At 39.4% G+C, this 20,419-nt stretch overlaps 1 protein-coding gene, 1 non-coding gene and 1 pseudogene across 2 annotated transcripts; 2 read left to right on the plus strand and 1 right to left on the minus strand.

Moving 5' to 3' along the window:
* Positions 1–1,857: 1,857 nt before the first annotated feature.
* LOC106416255 (inositol-3-phosphate synthase) lies at positions 1,858–4,335 on the plus strand. Its single transcript, XM_013857108.1, has 7 exons — positions 1,858–2,212; positions 2,318–2,386; positions 2,467–2,850; positions 2,925–3,267; positions 3,361–3,537; positions 3,611–3,799; positions 3,887–4,335. The coding sequence occupies exons 1-7, from the start codon at positions 2,025–2,027 to the stop codon at positions 4,067–4,069; spliced, it is 1,533 nt and encodes a 510-aa protein (XP_013712562.1). The 5' UTR covers positions 1,858–2,024; the 3' UTR covers positions 4,070–4,335.
* A 407-nt stretch (positions 4,336–4,742) lies between these two features.
* LOC106416256 lies at positions 4,743–6,853 on the minus strand (annotated as a pseudogene).
* On the plus strand, positions 5,383–5,456 carry TRNAI-AAU. The gene has a single exon. It is a non-coding gene; the product is annotated as a tRNA-Ile (tRNA).
* Positions 6,854–20,419: the final 13,566 nt, after the last annotated feature.

Below are 20,419 nucleotides of genomic sequence, written 5' to 3' on the forward strand. Positions count from 1 at the left end.
CATCAGGTCGCGCGTGGCAGCCACTCGTATTTCGGTGGCTAAAACTCTGCCGTTTCAACCGCTTCTCTTGTCTAAACAATATTTTGAAAAAGCTTTTTTTTTTCTTTCAAAATTATTTAAGAGAATACTATATTTAAAATAATAATAATTTTTTGAAAAATAATTTTTATTTAAAAAACCGTAAAAATATTTTCCTCAATATACATACTATCTTCTTCGATTTGAATTTTTTTCAAACTCCTAAATACCGTCAAAAACATGTAATTAGACTTAGATTTTATGGTCATAAATGAAAATTGTATATATTTAATAACTTTTTTAAACGACACTTTTTGAAATATTATAAATTTTCTTAAAAAAATTTAACTAAAAATTTTAACTATACAATATTACTTACCAAAGTTAATTATAAAATAACTAATTCATTTGTCTCTAAGGTTACTAAATTGTAGCTATTTATCACTTGACAAAAAAAACTATTTATCACTAAATTTATTTGAATTAAACACTAAATATATTTAATTTAGCATTTAAATTGATTTATATTTGTCAATAAGTTAATTTAATAACTAAATTTACTTAATTTAAGTCATTTTCAATCAAATGGACTTAATTCAATTTATCAACTTAATTTAAAGATTCATATTTTTCTAAAGATCATCCGGTTTGGTTCACAAAGTCACTATGAGTCTGTATTTGTTGATTACAAAAAAAGTTGTAAAATATGGTAACTATTCTCTATATAAATTTTAACATTTGTTTCAATTTGAATAAAAATTTTACATAATGTTTTAAATTTAAAAAATTTTGATTTATATATAACACTTTTTGTTTGATTTAGTAAATTTGTAAAAATAGTTCCAGCATCGATTATATTAAAACTATGTAGTATGTTTATATCGAAAAAGTAAAATATTTGTTACTTAATACTAGAAAGTATTTTAACAACTGAATTTCATTTTGTTATTACAAATTAAAATTAGTAAATTTTATACTACGTTTATAAAAAAGTAAATAGTTTATTTACAATTATCTAAAATAATATCAGAAAATAATTTTTTTATTTAGAATTTAAAATCTAGTATAATTAAAATTCATAATATCAAGATTTGGTATTTATTTTTCAAATTTACATTCGTCTAGATAAATTTTATTTTTCATGCTTACATATATTAGCAAAGTAGTCAATAATATTATATATTTTTTATATTAAGTGTTGTTTTAACATTTTTTTGTTATTTTAATGTAATTTTTAGTTTACTATTAATTACAAATATATTGATTTTATAAATAATTTTATTTATTTTAAATATTTTAGATCGAATATATAATTAATAAGAATTTAAATGTATTTTTTTTTTTAATTTGTGTAAAAAATGTGTAATGAAGTATTTTGTTGGGACCTTGTAGACTCTACTTTTAAAAACGGTCGCTACTTTCACCGTTAACGGACACGTTAAATCCGTCAGGCGCCACGTATGCATCCAACAAGACCCATTCCACACATCAGATTGCGCGTGGCATCCACTCATACCTCGGTGTGGCCAAAACTGTACCGTTTTAACCGCTTCTCTTCTCTTCTCTTGTCTTCTCGCTTCCTCATCCCTCGGGGGCCTTCGAGTGTCTTCTTCACAAAGAAGCAAGAAAACGGTGGGACCCACAAAACTAGAATGCACCAACAAACAAGACTTGTCCTAACGTGGATCACGCCACGTGTATGGACCCAGCTTCCAGCATGTCTCTCACATTCTAGCTATCCCCACGCGTGTGAACCAAACACGTGTGGTTCAGCGGCCCTCAGGCTCTCTGGTCTAAGGGGAGTGGGCTCGCTCGCTAAATCAACCAACCATCTCCACTCGCTTGTGGAAATGAAAAGGGACCACCGCGAAGACTGAAGAACCGCCACGTGTCCCTCCATCTCTGCATCTTCTCTATATAACCTCGCACTTGTTCCTCGATTCAAGATCACAAACCAAACACACATAGAGCTTAACGCAAAAGAGAGAGAGAGAGAGAGAGCGAAGATGTTCATCGAGAGCTTCAAGGTTGAGAGCCCAAACGTGAAGTACACAGAGAACGAGATCCATTCTGTGTACGATTACGAAACCACGGAGGTCGTCCATGAGAACCGTAACGGCACTTACCAATGGGTCGTCAAGCCCAAAACCGTCAAATACGATTTCAAAACAGACACTCGCGTCCCCAAGCTAGGGTAATAAAAGTTCTCGAATCTTTAACCTTTTGTGTTCTGTAATTTCCCGACAAGAACTCACTTAACTCACATTTTCGATTCATGACATTTTTTTTTGGTGATTAGCGTTATGCTCGTTGGATGGGGAGGAAACAATGGATCAACCTTAACCGCTGGAGTGATCGCCAACAAAGAGTGAGTTAAAAAAAAAACACTTTGGTTCGGTTCAATTCCTCTGTTCCGGTTTACTTCCGGTTAATAAAGCTTTCTTGCAGAGGGATCTCGTGGGCGACTAAAGACAAAGTGCAACAAGCAAACTACTTTGGCTCCCTCACTCAAGCTTCTTCGATCCGGGTGGGATCTTACAATGGTGAAGAGATCTACGCTCCTTTCAAGAGCCTCCTCCCCATGGTGAACCCTGACGATGTTGTGTTTGGTGGTTGGGACATAAGCGACATGAACTTAGCAGACGCTATGGCTAGAGCAAGAGTCCTTGACATTGATCTCCAGAAACAGCTCAGGCCGTACATGGAGCACATGGTCCCACTCCCTGGTATCTACGACCCTGACTTCATCGCTGCGAATCAAGGGTCACGTGCTAATAGCGTGATCAAAGGTACCAAGAAAGAACAAGTCGACCAGATCATCAAAGACATGAGGTAGTTGAGACTTGCATATATGCAAAACTGTTATGTGTTAGTTAGTTTGTGTCATGATGATGTTTGTGTTTCAGGGAGTTTAAGGAGAAGAACAAGGTGGATAAGCTGGTTGTTCTGTGGACAGCCAACACAGAGCGTTACAGCGATGTGGTCGTAGGGCTTAACGACACGATGGAGAATCTATTGGCTTCTGTTGAGAAGAACGAGTCTGAGATCTCGCCTTCTACGCTATATGCGATTGCTTGTGTTCTTGAAGGCATTCCTTTCATTAATGGGAGTCCGCAGAACACGTTTGTTCCTGGACTCATCGAGCTGGCTATATCGAAGAACTGTTTGATCGGTGGGGATGACTTCAAGAGTGGTCAGACTAAGATGAAGTCTGTTTTGGTTGATTTCCTTGTCGGAGCTGGCATCAAGGTAATAAAAAAAAGATAGCTTGTTCGTCAAGTAAACCTAACTTCTTTGTTTCTTGTTGCTGAAGAAACCTTGTGTGGCTGATTGTTTGGGCAGCCTACTTCGATTGTGAGCTATAATCATTTGGGAAACAATGACGGCATGAACCTCTCAGCGCCTCAGACTTTTAGATCTAAGGAGATCTCAAAGAGCAATGTTGTTGACGACATGGTGGCTAGTAACGGTATCCTCTTTGAGCCTGGTGAACATCCTGACCATGTTGTCGTCATCAAGGTTCGGTTTTGAGTCCATAGTTATCAACCTCTCTTTCTTTTGAATCTTGCTAACGTTTTGATTTATGTTGCAGTATGTTCCTTATGTTGGGGATAGTAAGAGAGCCATGGACGAGTACACCTCGGAGATATTCATGGGAGGGAAGAATACGATTGTTATGCATAACACTTGTGAGGATTCTCTTTTGGCTGCTCCAATCATCTTGGATCTTGTTCTTCTCGCTGAGCTCAGCACCAGAATCCAATTCAAAGCTGAAGGGGAGGTTTGTGTGTTTTGCTATTTAGTACCCAACAATTCACTTGAGAGTTTTTGAGTTTTTAATGTTTTTTTGGATCTTCTTATGTTCCAGGGGAAGTTTCATTCTTTCCACCCAGTAGCAACCATACTCAGTTACCTCACAAAGGCACCTCTTGTACCAGCCGGGACACCTGTGGTGAACGCTCTATCTAAGCAGAGGGCTATGCTGGAGAACATCCTCAGGGCCTGCGTTGGGCTTGCGCCAGAGAACAACATGATCTTGGAGTACAAGTGAAGGACAATGAAGAAAAAGAGGGACCTAAGACCTTAGAACATGAAGAGTTATTATGCTTCATTGTTTTAGTTTATAAATAATTTGAATTGTGGAAGAGAGAGGCATATCAAGAAGCTTAAGTTTAATTTGTGTGATAATATGATCTGAGCTGTTTAATTTGTGAGAAGATTAAGCTAAGCTTTTGGATCAAATGTGTAATAGATTTGAGAGTAACTATGTTTGTCCCTCCTTGTGTTATGATCTATTAAAATGGATTTCTATAGTCATAGCTTGCTCTATTTCAATGTGTCTGAAGATTCATTCAATAAAGAAGACATGAATAAAGAATCACAAAAAGGGTAAAAAGAAGCATAAGAAGAAACAAACATATATAGCAAGTGAGAGATCAAGAACTGCCAGCAGAAACCATCATGAACTCTCCCTCGCAGACCCACATAAGCTTTACCTTCCATCTTAGCAAGCCCGAACCGTTTCTGGAACTTGACAAGAGTCATCCTCATCACCAACGTGTCTCCAGCAATCACAGGCTTGCGGAACCTCACTTTATCAATACCAGCAAAGAAGAAGTTATTATCCTGAGACCCTCCTACTTCCGGCTGCAGCAAATACTCAAAAACTCAATCAAGCTTCTCAGTTAAAGTGATCTTACTGAAAAGTTTGCAACTTTATTACCTCAATGCATGATGGGTCGATCAGGGAAATGACCAGGGAAGAAGTTGTCATTGATAGTGACGTTCTTGATAAGCTACAGCTGAAACGCCAGGTGTATACTCAATCACTCTATCCACCAGCAGAAACGGGAACCTAAAAGAATCAAAAACCGAACATGTTAAAAGGATCGAACTTTCAAACACGGGTCTCAACGAAAAGCTTATCAGTGTGTACCTGTGAGGCAGTATCTCTCTGATCTGGTTAATGTCCATGACCGTTGGAAACGCTGGAGATCAGAGAAGAGTTAGTGGGGAGGGAGAAATTGAAATGTCAGAATGTTGGGAAGTTTCTTACTGAGTTCGATTGGGGTGTCTTTTGGGGATGAGATGTTATCGCCATTGTTGGAGCAACGAAGCGAGAGGGATTTCGATTGCTTGGTGGGTGTGAGAGAAACGGAATGGGATCTGGAGGTGGGTTCTGGTATGGTTGTGATGATGACTCAGTGAGTCAGAGCTCAGGAAGAGTACCGAGTTGGATGCAGTAGCCATTATTATCACAGTAAAGAGGGAAGAAGAAGAAGAGAGTGAGAAGATGTATTTTTGATTGTCCAGGAAGACGTAATTGTTTAATCCATTTAGTTAACTACTTGGAATATATCAAAAGGCCCATTAGCTCAGTTGGTTAGAGCGTCGTGCTAATAACGCGAAGGTCACAGGTTCGAAACCTGTATGGGCCATTTGTTTTTTTTTCGAAAATTGGGCGTTTTTTCGGTAAAAGATGGAGATTGGGCGTGCAATGATTGCATATTTTCCGGTTTTCAGGCCTACCTGATCGTTACTAGGATCGTAGATATTATATGGGGGAATTTGTTAACTAACCAGATAAATCTCAAAAGATGTTAAAGGTAACAAGTTGAAGAAACCCAAGAAAAATACAAAACATGATATAGCATTAAAAAAGATTCGAACTAATATAAACAACACGATCCCACCATGTTCATGAAATCCAAAAGCTAGACAATAACACATCAAAAAAACTTAAAACACTAAAAAGATAACCTCCTACTTCTTCTCAACCGGAAAAGCCAGGAACCTTTATCAAACTTGGAACATAGTAGCAACCATCGATTATACTATTTGTCCCACAGCGATATTCAACTTTTTGAAACTCTTCATTCTCCCCAGCAACGTAGATAGTAACAGACTTGGTTTCAAAGTGACAACTACCAGCCATTTCAAAGTGACTACCAGCTATCACCACCAGCTTACTATTGTTCTCAATCAAGTAACTAGAGTGCATATGAAACATGGTCGCTTCAGGTATAACAACGGTCATCATCATGCTCCACTGCTGCTTCTTCACCCACAAGTGTATTTCACCGGTCAAACTTGATCGATGCAACAAAGAGATGTAATCTACTTTGAAAACCCCTAAAGAAAGAGAATCTCCCCACTCAAAAGTTGTAGGCGGAAGAAGCAGGGGCTCAAAACACTCTCTTTCGAAATCGAAACTCTGGATCGAATAGATAGTACCGCGCTTGCAAATACCTATCCAGTAAGGAGTCCCTCTGAAACACACGCTCGACATTGGAACGTTGAAGAACCCATCAAAGATTTTATCGAAAACTTCATTCCAAGACTGAGATTTGAAATCGTACACCCATGAATCAAGTTTACGAGTACTATCACAACTAAACTTAACTATCTTGTAATCATTAGAGCTTCTTGGGTTCGTAACGTAACCAAGACCGTACGCATAGTTGCAATAGTCATATCCACAGCAAGGTGGTGGTACAGGTACAATTGTTCCTCTACGCAGCAAGGGATTCAAGATCAAAAGATTATGTTCCATGACCCATACCAAAAGACCATCGCACTCAAACACGGCCTTAACAAGAGTAGGCACAAAGACTTTGATATTCAAACAAGGCTTTTTAAGACGGTTGAAATCGATACCCATGCAAGATACTTTGAAACCTGATGATGATGATAATGATGATGATGAATTGGCATCTGGAGAAGCTTCGGTGATGACTGTGAGCTGCTGTTCACGGCCACGCATGCGGGAGAAGTGCTTCTCGACGAAGTTCGGGTCTTCGATTAGGGTTTTACATTGTTTGCAAGTGAGTTTCATTAGTGCGAGGGATTTAGCTGGGACCCGAGTATCTCTTCCAACAACTCAGACGACAGGTCCAGCATCGTCGTTTGGGTTATCTTCCTTTTCCTTTTCTTGATATCAGATATGGTCTGGTCGGACTTTGATTCTTGGGTTTTTTTTTTCTCTCTCTCGGCAATGCTGCAACTAGGGGTGTTCAATCCGGATATCGGTTCGGTTTAGGTTCATTTTTTTTCGGTTAGTAAAATATAACTACCATTCTAAATCCATATTTACTTCGGTTCGATTCGGTTTATATACCGTCGGTTTTCGATTTATTCGGTTTTATACCAATAAACATAATTATTTAGTTTGAGATCATATAAAATGAATTTTAGAGTCATATTGTCAACACCGTCATTTATTAAAAATATATTACATATTCAAATAAATGAACAAAAAAGTAAAAATGCTTCTACCATCAAATAAAATAATCAAATCTATAATTAAAATCAGAGTCTGAAATTTTGAAAATAAAAATATGAAACAAAACTGAAACATGAAAGAAAAGTTTTTCCACTCTTCCATATTTAGTATTCATTAAAGTCATGCTTTTTTGATTGAACACGAAACTCTGTTTGTTTATAGATAAGAAAAAAGTTGTGAAAATTTTCCATTAATTATTTTCCATCAAATTTATAATCTTCATATTAATTTAGTGAATACTAAAATAAAGCAAAAGGATAAAAAAAAAGACTTAGAAAATAAGATGTCTGAATTGCGATGTATTGTTATTTAATTATAGTTCAAGTGTTTTACAAATTAAGGTTCTTTATTACTATAAAATTATGGTAATAGTTATTAACACAAATTTAACTTATATAACAAATATATTTTTATGTGTCGGTATAAAATAGATACATATTTACATGTTTCAACTTTTAATCGGTTTTGTTCGATTTATTCGGTTTAATCGGTTATATACCAAACCATATCCAAATCCAACGGTTTTTATAAAATTATATCCATTCGGTTTATATGGTATATAGCAAAACCAAACCATATTATCTATTTCGGTTCGGTACGGTTCGATTTTATCATATTGAACAACCCTGGCTGCAACCGAAGTTAATGTACTGAAGACGACGATGTGTTTATAGAGACGACGGGTTTAGCAAATTGGAATGGTGAAGCCCATTTTCCTGTGTGAGGCCCAATATAAATCCACAAACTTGCGAATTACAGGTTTAACACTACAAGAAAACGTGCCCATAACAACGAACATTTACGACGAAAATATTTCGTCGTAAATTTACATGGTCTTTACAACGAAATTACGAGGAATCTAACTTTCGTCGTAAATGCCATGTAAATTTACGACGAACTGATTTCGTCGTAAACTCCATGTAAGTTTACGACGAATGTACGTGGAATGAGAAATACGTCGTAATCATTACATCGACATTACAACGAAGCATGTTACCGTTATATTTAGGTGAAAACGTGTATTCAATGGGCTTTATCTTACCTAATTTCGTCGTAAAGTCGTTGTAAATAATATGTTAAAACCATGTAAAATCCATGTAAAATATTTCTTGTAAAATCGTTGTTATATTTCAACTACCCAACTCGAAAATTTCTCTATATATATGTCATTTCCCACAACTCTCTTCCTCACAACACACAAACGGGAGAAAAAAAATCAGAAAAAAAGATTTCAAAAAAAATCTAAGAAAAAATGGCCGGTGGCGGTAGTATTTACGAGTTACGGAGTTGGATATATTTGCACAAAGATTCCGACGGGAGGGTGACGAACGCATTTCTGAGCGGGCTAGAGACATTCATGCACCAGGCGGGCTGTACACCGATCACACAGGAAAGCGGTAAGATGTTCTGCCCCTGTCGGAAATGCAAGAATTCAAAATTTGCACGTAGTGAAACTGTATGGAAGCATTTAGTAAACAGAGGATTTACACCACAGTACTACATTTGGTATCAACATGGAGAGGGTTATGGGGGAAATGAAGCTAGTAGTAGTAATAATAATTTTGAGGATTGTCATCATAGTGAAGAACCGAATCATTTGCATAATGAATATAATTATCATCAAGATCATGAGCAGATGGTAGATCATGATAGGGTTCAAGATATGATTAGTGATGCATTTTTAGAAACAACTACAACAATAGCTGATGGAACTGGAAATGTAGAAGAACCTAATTTGGATGCAAAAAGTTTTATGAAATGCTAGATGCTGCAAATCAACCAATCTACACTGGTTGTAGAGAAGGTCTCTCTAAATTGTCTCTAGCAGCTAGGATGATGAATATTAAAACGGATCATAATTTACCTGAGAATTGCATGGATGCATGGGCGGAGTTGTTTAAAGAGTATTTGCCAGAAGACAACGTGTCTGCTGAATCTTATTATGAGATTCAGAAATTGGTTTATAGTCTTGGGTTGCCTTCGGAGATGATTGATGTTTGCATCGACAACTGCATGATCTACTGGAAAGAAGATGACAAGTTAGAAGAGTGTCGATTCTGCAAAAAACCACGATTCAAACCGCAAGGCCGTGGGAGGAATAGGGTACCGTACCAAAGGATGTGGTACCTACCAATTACAGACAGATTGAAAAGATTATATCAATCTGAGAGGACTGCTGCATCGATGAGGTGGCATGCGGAACATGTCCAGAGAGATGGTGAGGTTGCACATCCATCAGACGTAAGAGCGTGGAAACATTTCAACAAGGTACAGGCAGATTTTGCTACAAATATTCGGAATGTCTATCTTGGGTTATGCACCGATGGATTTAGTCCATTTGGAATGTCTGGTAGACAATATTCTTTGTGGCCAGTCATTCTTACGCCGTACAATTTACCGCCGGATATGTGCATGGAACAAGAATTTCTATTTTTGACCATATTAATCCCTGGGCCGAAGCATCCAAAACGGTCTCTTGATGTTTTTCTTCAACCATTGATAGAAGAGCTAAAGCAATTGTGGTCAGAAGGGGTGAGGACGTACGATTGTTCCTTGAAAAACAATTTTACGATGCGAGCAGTTCTGCTGTGGACGATAAGTGATTTCCCTGCTTATGGGATGTTGTCTGGCTGGACAACACATGGAAGATTATCTTGTCCATATTGTCTTGGACCGACAGATGCTTTTCAACTGAAGAATGGTAGGAAGAGTTGTTGGTTTGACTGTCATCGTCGCTTTCTTCCACTTGCCCATCCGTACAGAAGAAATAAGACATTGTTTCGGCACAAAAAAATTGTTAGAGACGGTCCTCCTCCATATCTCACCGGCCAGCAGATCGAAGCAGACATTGATTATTACTGAGCTCAGGAAACAGTTAAAGTTGGAGGAAATTGGCATGTTCCTGGAAATATGCCTGATGGATATGGTGTGTCTCACAATTGGCATAAGAAAAGTATATTTTGGGAGCTACCCTATTGGAAGGATCTTCTCTTACGCCACAATCTGGATGTCATGCATATTGAGAAGAACTTTTTTGAGAACATCATGAATACATTACTTAACGTCCCTGGGAAGACAAAAGATAACAAAAAGTCAAGGATGGACTTACCTGATATTTGCTCAAGAAGTGAGTTACATATCAAGAGCAATGGAAACGTTCCTGTTCCCATCTTCCGGTTGTCATCAGAAGCCAAAACAACCTTGTTTGACTGGGTTGCATCAGAAGTTAAGTTTCCTGATGGTTATGTTTCAAATATGTCAAGATGTGTTGAACGAGGTCAAAAGTTCTCCGGAATGAAGAGTCATGATTGTCATGTGTTTATGCAACGACTACTTCCATTTGCTTTTGCCGAGCTCCTTCCAGCAAATGTCCATGAAGCACTTGCAGGTAATTATAAAACGTTAATATATATACATATGTTATGAAATGTTATTAATTTGATTACTTTTGCAATATACAGCCATCGGCGCTTTTTTCAGAGATCTCAGCACACGTACGTTCAAGGAAGGAGTCATCGAACAACTTCATCATAACATTCCGATCATATTGTGCAACCTGGAGAAGATATTTCCTCCTTCATTTTTTGACGTCATGGAGCATCTAGTTGTCCACCTACCGTATGAAGCATTGCTTCGTGGACCTGTTCACAACGGATGGATGTATCCGTATGAGCGACATATGAAACATTTGAAGGGGAAAGCAAGAAATCTTGCAAAGGTGGAAGGTTCAATAGTTGCGGGAAGTTTGACAGCCGAAACATCTAACTTCACATCATACTACTTTGCTCCAACTGTTCGTACGAGGAAAAGAGTTCCTAGAAGATATGATGATGGTGGAGTACCGGCATCATATCCAATTGATGGTGTTCCTGACATTTTCTGCGAAATTGCACGGTTTGGTGGTAAAACGAAAGAAGTATGGTGGTCATGTGAAGAGGATAAACATAGTGCCTACACTTATATTCTGCTCAACTGCGAGGATGCTGTGACCCGTTACTTTGAAAGGTAAATATTTTTGTGAATGTTAATTATATGAATTGCAGTTAATTATGTATGACTTGATTATTTGTTTAATTTGCAGCATGTTTGTATCTCAAGTTGAAGAAGCAATACCAGGAATATCTGCAACTGATGTGGACACACGTAAAGATAAGCACTTTGTCAAGTGGTTAAAATCACAGGTACGTAATATATCTCATACATTGATTAATTAAGTAAGTGTTTTGTTACTTCAATATTAATTAAGAATAACTGCTTTTGGCAGGTTGATTATGACGATCCTTATTATCCCGTATGGTTTCACGAATTGGTTCAAGGTCCAGTTGCAAAGGTCACCACATCACCTATGTATTTCACACGAGGATTTACCTTTCACACATACGAGTATGGGAGACATCGGGCAACGAGTAACTACGAAATATGTGTGAAAGGTGAAACGGACTTTTACGGGATCTTGCAGGAGATTATTGAAGTGGAATTTCCGGGGTTATTGAAGCTAAAATGCGTCCTCTTCAAATGTGAATGGTTCGATCCTGTTGTGAACCGAGGGATTCGGTATAACAAATTTGGTGTTGTGGATGTCAATTTTGGGAGAAGATACAACAAATTTGAGTCTTTCTTCTTAGCTTCACAAGCCGAGCAAGTAAGCTTCCTTCCTTATCCTCGGCTTCGAACTTCCGGGATAAACTGGTTAGCTGCTATCAAAATTACACCTCGTGGACGCATTGTCGCTGGAGAAGAACCGCCCTTGCAAGAAGAAGACGCTATCAATGAAGTTGAGGTACCAGAACAACCAACTGATGAAATCCTTTTGATCGACCCGCAAAACTTTCAATATGAAATATTCCCGAAGATGCGACAGATGAAGCACGTGAAGACGAGTTCGAGAGAAGCGACGATGATGATTGTAATGATAGTGATGAGAACGAAAACGATTTAGAGTGATGTAATATTGATGAGAACGAAAACGACTTAGAGTGATATAATATATGTCTCTGATGTTGTATTTCTCTATTGTAACGTATGTTTAAAGAAATATTGTTTTTTTACCATCCTAATGTATGTGTAACAAATGTTGTTTTATATAATATGTATTTGTGTTAATTTTAAAAAAAATTATTTGGAGTTTTAGGGTTTTAGAGTTTAAGTTGGAGAAAGAGCACAAAGTAGTAGAAAAGAAGAGACTTTGGGGTTTAGGGATTTCATTCTCGGTGTTTAGGGTTAAGCGTTGTAAAATCGTCATAAACCGATGTTTCCACGTAATTTCGTCGTAAATGGAAAAACGCGGGCCTGGTAACTTCGTCGTAAACGTGGGCCTTGTAAATTCGTCGTAAACCGATGTTTCGACGTAATTTCGTCGTAAATCGAAAAACGCGGGCCTGGTAACTTCGTCGTAAATGAAAAAACGCGGGCCTGGTAACTTCGTCGTAATGTTACGTCGCGTTTACGACGAAACATTTTTTATATATTGGGACGCCGAGACGAGGCTGCCTCGTCCATTCCTCCTAAACTCCTCTCCTCTCCCTAAGGTACATTCTCTTCCCTCCTTTTTTTTTTTTAAAGTTAGTTTAGGTTATTAATTAGTTAGGTAATTAGTTTAGGTGATTATTTAGATAATTAGTTTAGGTGATTAGTTAGATGACGGAATCCTATAGTTTAGGTGATTAGTTAGGTAACGGAATAATTTTTTAATTATGTCGTCATAATTGATTAAATTTATTTAAATTTTTTTTAGATGGCTCCTAGACGGAAACCAGCAGTACCTACTTATGCCCAGTTGTTTGGCGATGGCTCCGGTAAATCTTCTTCCGGTCCATCGTCTTCCGATGCAGTTCCAGACTCTCAGACTTCTCAGAGAGTTTTTTCGAGTCCTCCTCTTCCACCGCAGATGCCTCCACCTCCTCCTCCAGCGGCTGCACCTGAGCCTGTCCCAGAAGGTGCAGTTCATCCGGATTTGCGTGTGCCTTCATATGCTCCCTTCGCGAGATATACGGTGGAGGATTTGCTTGCCCAGCCTGGACGGGAGGGTTTGGATGTTCTAGACCCCGATAGACCCCGCTTACAGCTTACAAAACTTACAGCTTCTAGACGGACTCCTGCATGAAGTTGCAAAGGCAACTTCGTCATACACTTTGAGACGGGATGAAGAGACTGCTCAGATGAAGGCTCAAATGGATAGCCAGAAGGCTCAAATGGATAGCCAGCAGGTTCGTTTAGACTCTCTTGAGGATTTACTAGACGTGATGGCCGTGGGAAACCCGGTTATGCAGAGAATGTTGAGTGAGAGACGAGCCGCTCTTGGAATGCCACCACGAGATCCCCAAGAGTCCGATCCAACCCGTCAACAGCCGAGCAACCCACTACAAGAAAACAGCGATATTCTGACGGACATTCCGACGGAAAATGAAATCCTCGGAATATACCGAGGAATTTCCGAGGAAATTCCGAGGAAACACAAAATTGGGTTTCCTCGGAATTTCCTCGGAATATACCGACGGAATTCCGAGGAAACTACAGTCCGTCGGAATATTCCGAGGAAATTCCGAGGAAAACTCTGTTCCTCGGAAAAAACCGATGAATTCTGAGGAAATATTATAGCCGTTGGAGAGCCGTTGGGGGATTTTACAAAATTCCGAGGAAATTCCGACGAACTAGTTTTGTCCGTCGGAATTCCGTCGGAATTTCCTCGGTATGTCGGCAGGATTTAAACTATAAATACAAGCACTCCTCTTCCTCTTCATTCACTTCATATCTTCATCCTCCCTCTTACTCTATTTACACACGAATTTGATTCATAAAAAATATGTCTTCTTCAAATTATTTTCGTTCTTGGATCGATCGACCTCATTTGGATCCGAACACGAGATTGCTTACGGAAGAATACCAACGAGGTATAACTGAATTCATGGGGTTAGTTCACCGACAACCGGAAGCAAAAACAGGTATGTTAAGATGTCCTTGCTCTAATTGTAAAAATAGAAAGGTTATTAAAGAGTGGGATGTTTGGACTCATCTATATTTGAGTGGGTTTACACGAAGTTACAAAATTTGGTATCATCATGGGGAAACTGATTATGAACATGGTAGTACTAGTGAACCTCAGCCAGCGGTTAGATTAGAAGAACCAATTAGAACGGATGTAGATTATGGTGTAGGTACTGAGCAGATGGTAAATGATCATTTTAGAGGGGAAGATTTACCCAATGCAGAAGCTAGGAGATTTTATGATATGTTGGATGCTGGAAAGCAACCATTGTACGAAGGTTGCAGAGATGGTCATTCAGCTTTATCATCTGCTACAAGATTGATGGGCATTAAAACAGATTATAATTTGGCTGAAGACTGTGTGGATGCGATTGCTGATTTTGTAAAAGGTATTCTACCCGAGGATAATGTAGCTCCTGGTTCATACTACGAGGTTCAGAAACTCGTAGCTGGTCTTGGTTTATCGTATCAGGTAATAGATGTATGCAGCGACAACTGCATGATTTATTGGAGGGTGGATGAACAGCGGGTTACATGCAAATTTTGTGGAAAGCCTCGTTATAAAGATACAATTGGAAGAGTTCCAGTGCCATATAAAAGGATGTGGTATTTACCTTTGACGGAAAGGTTGCAGAGGTTGTATCTGTCTGAACGCACAGCGCAACCAATGAGATGGCATGCGGAGCACTCAACAGATGGTGAGATCAGACATCCTTCAGATGCAAAAGCGTGGAAGCATTTCCAATCAAAGTATCCCGACTTTGCGTATGAGAGAAGAAATGTCTACCTTGGATTATGTACTGATGGTTTCAGTCCGTTTGGCAAGAGTGGAAGACAGTATTCTCTATGGCCCGTCATTCTTACACCATACAACCTCCCCCCAAACTTGTGCTTGCGACGAGAGTTTTTGTTTCTCTCGATTCTCGTTCCCGGACCAGAGCATCCTAAGAGATCACTTGATGTGTTTCTTCAGCCACTAATATATGAGTTGCAACAACTATGGGCTCAAGGTGCTGAAACATACGATGTTTCGTGTAAAGAAAACTTTCAAATGCGGGCAGTACTAATGTGGACAATAAGTGATTTTCCAGCATATGGTATGTTGTCTGGATGGACAACGCATGGAAGGCTATCATGTCCATATTGTCAAGATAACACTGATGCTTTCCAACTAAAGCACGGAAGGAAAACGTGTTGGTTTGACTGTCACAGGAGATTCCTACCACCTGATCATCCATATCGTAGGAGTAGGAATTTGTTTACGAAGAACAAGAGGGTGTTTGACAGTCCACCTCCGGAAATTTGTGGGAAAGATTTGAAGATACAACTAAGAGATTTTGGTGCAGAAAGGACGCCAGAAGTCGGTGGACATGAGCGTTTTCCGGTAGATGCTGTTGGAGAACTACATAACTGGCACAAAAAAAGTATTTTCTGGGATCTGCCATACTGGGAGGATCATCTGCTAAGGCATAATTTAGATGTCATGCATATTGAGAAGAACTTTTTTGACAATCTCATGAACACGATCCTTAATGTTCAAGGTAAAACAAAGGATAATTTGAAGTCAAGACTGGATTTAGTCGATATATGTGCTCGTTCAGAACTTCATGTTGATGAGAATGGTAGGGCTCCTTTTCCCATATACCGACTTGATGCAGCGGGAAAAGATGCGTTCTTTGATTGGATTTCAAACGATGTGGAATTTCCAGACGGTTACGCATCAAATTTGCGTAACTGTATCGACAGAAAGGAAGGAAAGTTTACTGGCTTGAAAAGCCACGATTGCCATGTAATGATGCAGCGCCTCCTTCCGTTCGCCTTCAAGGAAATATTACCACGAAATGTTCATGAAGCAATTGCAGGGATAAGTGGTTTCTTCCGCGATTTATGCACGAGATCAGTGACTCTTGAAGGTATTGAAAATTTGAAGACTAACATAGCCGTGATTCAGTGCAACCTTGAGAAGATATTTCCTCCCTCATTTTTTGATGTTATGGAGCATCTTGTTATTCACCTGGCAAGAGAATTGGAACTTGGTGGTCCTGTGCAGTATAGATGGATGTATCTGTATGAGCGGTATATGTTCCATTTGAAGAAGATGGTGAAAAATTTAAGTAGGGTGGAAGGTTCTATAGTCGCACAGATGATCAATGAAGAAACTTCAAACTTTGCCGAGTACTACTTTCCAGCAGAAGTTCAGACCAAAAACAGAAGACCTGCTCGGCATGATGATAGAGGCGAACGGGCAACATATCATGTTACGGTTCCAGACATTTTCACAGACGTTGGACGACTTAGCGGAAAACCAAAGGACCGTCGACTTACTGAGCAGGAGCGCAGTCATTTGCAAACATATTTGCTCACCAACTGCGAAGACGTTCTTCAATATGAGAGGTAAATAAATGAGCTTACAAATTTTTATTTTAACAAGTTGAAATTTAAATCTTAATTAATTACATTATTGTCATCATATACAGGATTTTCATGGCAGAAAAGCGGTTCGAGTATAGATACGCCACAGAGGACGAACTAGAAGAAATGAAGCAGAGAGAATTTACTGGATGGATGTTTACTTATGTGAGTGCTTTAAACAAATTAAAATATATTTTATCACATATTTATACTAATTCACATTTATTGATATAATATATATATATGTGCTATTAATAGGTGTCTGCTGGTTTGGCCAGAGGTGAAACATTTGACGATTGGATACGTGAGATGGTCGTTGGACCAAACTTTGTTGTGAAGTCATATCCGAGATTTTGTACTCGAGGATATGCATTCACAACTCAGAAGAGGAGACGTTCGAGTACGACTTATGATGCTGGCGTTTGTTCTGCATCAGGAGATGATGTATACTACGGACACATACATGAGATTTTGGAAATCAAGTATTTGGGCATGGTTGGATTGCGCTGTACTGTTTTCTATTGTGATTGGCACGACAACACCCCAGATCGAGGTGTGAGAACAGATGCATTTGGTGTTATATCAGTAAATTCGAGGCGAAAGCTGCAATATTATGATCCTTTCATTCTTGCTTCCCAGGCCGATCAGGTAATTAAATGTTAATTATTCAGAATGATTCATCATCATGTGTATTAATTTATAATTTTTCTAAATGTTACAGGTTTGTTATATCAAGTACCCCCGGGTAAGGAACAGAGATGATCCATGGGTTACTGTTACAAGACTCAACCCGAGAGGCCGAGTTCAGGGAAGTTCTGAGCTGGAAGACCCACTACAACCAAGCACATCCGGCAACTGTAGTGCAGCAGAAGATTTAGCTGGAGTTGGCCTTGTAGTCGATTTAACCGACTTTGGAGAGGAAGCCGTCGTTCACGTAGAGGATGAACCAGTAATTGGAGAGTTTCACCAAGATCCAGATTCAGATTCATCTGGTGATGATGACTCGGAAACAGACTACCATTGAACTTTTTTTTTTTTTTTTTTAAGAAATACCGAGGAAATTCCGAGGAACACTTGATATAACCTCTTTCCTTGGATAATAGTTATTTGGTTTATCTAGCAAGGCAAAGCTGAATACGAATTAAAAGCTACACAAAACACAACCAAATAAAACAAAGAAACCATGTAAAAGAAATACGAACTCATAATTAAGAAACCTAAAAAAAAACTCAGTTCAAAATTAACAGAAAATAAGACCATAAAACGTTAGAATAGAAAAGAAAATAAAATAGCCGGTGATAGCTCCTACTCCTCGTCTCCTGCTCCAGATGTTCCTGCATCGTTGGGTCTCTTGGACCTCTTTCTTACCATGTGTGTACCACTCGAACCCGAACCAGAGCTGGATGGAGAGTTGTCCCGATGAACTACATCATCCTTTTGGCAACGACACGGCCTGATACGTGAAATGGCAGCCCAGATCTTGTGTAGCATGTCGTTGTTTGTCTTTATGCTCTGATCTCTCCAATGTTGTTGCTGGCGCGAAGTGGCGTTCGGTGGAAGCTCTTGCAGCTTGTACTGGCTGGAGTCTGATGGGAGTAGCTGATGGGGTTGTGAATCATCTGGAATGGCTTGTGCAGCCTCATCTTGTCCTTCTTCATCAACCACGCCCTTGCCTTTGGTCTGATATTTTGGCGTGAAGAAGGATGGCTTGTCTACTAGTGCGGTAGCAGGGGGTAGAAACTCAACTGCAGCCTCTGAAAGTAGAGCAGTCAGGCCGATCTGAGGCAGGTGGCAGTAGAGTGTTTTCTTCGCTCGGTCCTGGAATACGTAGACGTAAGGACCATCCCGATCGATCCTCGAGTGGGGACCAGCTATGAACTCCTTACTTACTAGAGAAATGACATCCAGGTAGTTCCAAGCAATGTTGTTCGATCTGTCCAGTGCTACCTGGTGGTTCTCACAGTCTACACCCACATGTCTAAGGATCCGAGTAATCACTGCACCAAATCCACATGCATTGCTCTTGGATTTGGTTACTTTCCCCTTGTATCCTGCTAAGTTTGCGGCCAGCACCGCTCCCATGTTGAAGGCAGTAGCAGGTGGGAATGTAGAGTTTCCAAATGCCGGTAGCAAATGCCTCACACCTTGGTACAGGAGGCACAACTCCCATTGCGTGACTGATGCGGCTGTGGTTGTCCCGTATAGCAATGAGCCAATGAGGCGTGTCGCATATCTCAGTACTGGGCTCCGGATAAGTGACTCCTTTGCCTGAGAAGATCTATAAACCCCTGTGCCAATCGTTTCCCAGAAGTTCAACAGCTCTGAAGTCCAATAAAGACCATATGTCCTCTCCCCCGCACTCAATCCAAATAGTCCGCAGAGGTCTGTGAAAGATACCTCATAGTATACTTTCTGCACTACGAATGCCAGAAAACCTTCCTGATGGCTATCATCGGGACGGGTGACGTATGCGGATGCTATGAACTGGCGTACCAACTCCGGATAAGTGGGTTCCTTGAGGTTGCATAGTTGGCCTAGACCCATGTTCTGGAACAGTCCTTCAATGTCTGCTTTGATTCCCAATATTGTCATCGTCTCAGGACATGCTAGTTGTGTAGCCGGAACGGCTACCTTCTTCATGTTGTTGTAGTGGGTGGTATCAGACTTATCCCACTTCTTTGGCCTTTGCTTCTCCAGCTGTGACGAACCCGCTTCTTGTGTGTTTTTCTTTGCTGATGTTTTCGTGCGCTTCATTCTCTACAAAATAGAATCATTGCTCTCAACATGGTTATAATCAATTAAGAAGGCAAAGCTGAACATGAAAATGAAAAGCAAAATCGAGTTGTGATAAAAAAAAACGAAATTGAAAAAAATTCTCTATCCCTAAATCATCTCAAATCATGTTCCAAACTCGTTGATCACAGACAATTGTGTTCTATTCCATGTTTAAACATCTGTTTCATGCATATTTGATCAAGGAATCAACACGGAAATAAGAAATTCACAAAACCCAAAAAATTGCTCAAGAACACGATTTCAGAATGTGGAGATTCGCGGAGTATACCTGTCTTAGGGTGAAGACGAGTGTAGGAATCAGGTAGAGCTCGAAAAATCAAGTGGAATAGAGCCCAAAATTGTTCAAATCGGATGATTATAGAGAGAGAAAGGGGGGGGGCGAATTATAGGGGAAATCGGAGGGGATGAGAGTTCTAAGGTTTAGATCCAAAAAAGGTCGGGTTTTGCCTTATAATTCTGTTTTCCGAACACGCATCGATCGATGCGTTTTGTTTCTATAACGCATCGATCGATCACATTCTTACGGCCCGGGCCATCTTGGTAATCGATCGATGCGTTTTTGTTCTATAACGCATCGATCGATGCGTTTTTAAAAAAACATACAAGATTTTCCGAGGAAATTCCGAGGAACAATTCAGATTGTCGATCGATCGATGGGATACTCTCATCGATCGATCACAATCTTACGGCCCGGTCCATCCTAGTAATCGATCGATGCGTTTGTGTTCTATAACGCATCGATCGATGCATTTTTAAAAAAACATACAAGATTTTCCGACGAAATTCCGAGGAACAATTCAGATTGTCGATAGATCGATGGGTTACTCTCATCGATCGATCACAATCTTACGGCCCCGTAAATCCTAGTAATCGATCGATGCGTTTTTGTTCTATAACGCATCGATCGATGCATTTTTAAAAAAACAT

Source organism: Brassica napus, chromosome C8, assembly GCF_020379485.1.
Source record: "Brassica napus cultivar Da-Ae chromosome C8, Da-Ae, whole genome shotgun sequence".
NCBI classification, from domain to species: Eukaryota; Viridiplantae; Streptophyta; class Magnoliopsida; order Brassicales; family Brassicaceae; genus Brassica; species Brassica napus.

Excerpts from the sequence above, each read along its gene's own strand:
- LOC106416255 (XM_013857108.1), top strand. The coding sequence starts at position 2,025 with ATGTTCATCGAGAGCTTCAAGGTTGAGAGCCCAAACGTGAAGTACACA. Across the intron at positions 2,387-2,466 it reads GGAGTGATCGCCAACAAAGA|AGGGATCTCGTGGGCGACTA; the intron begins GTGAGTTAAAAA and ends GCTTTCTTGCAG. Across the intron at positions 2,851-2,924 it reads CAGATCATCAAAGACATGAG|GGAGTTTAAGGAGAAGAACA; the intron begins GTAGTTGAGACT and ends TTTGTGTTTCAG.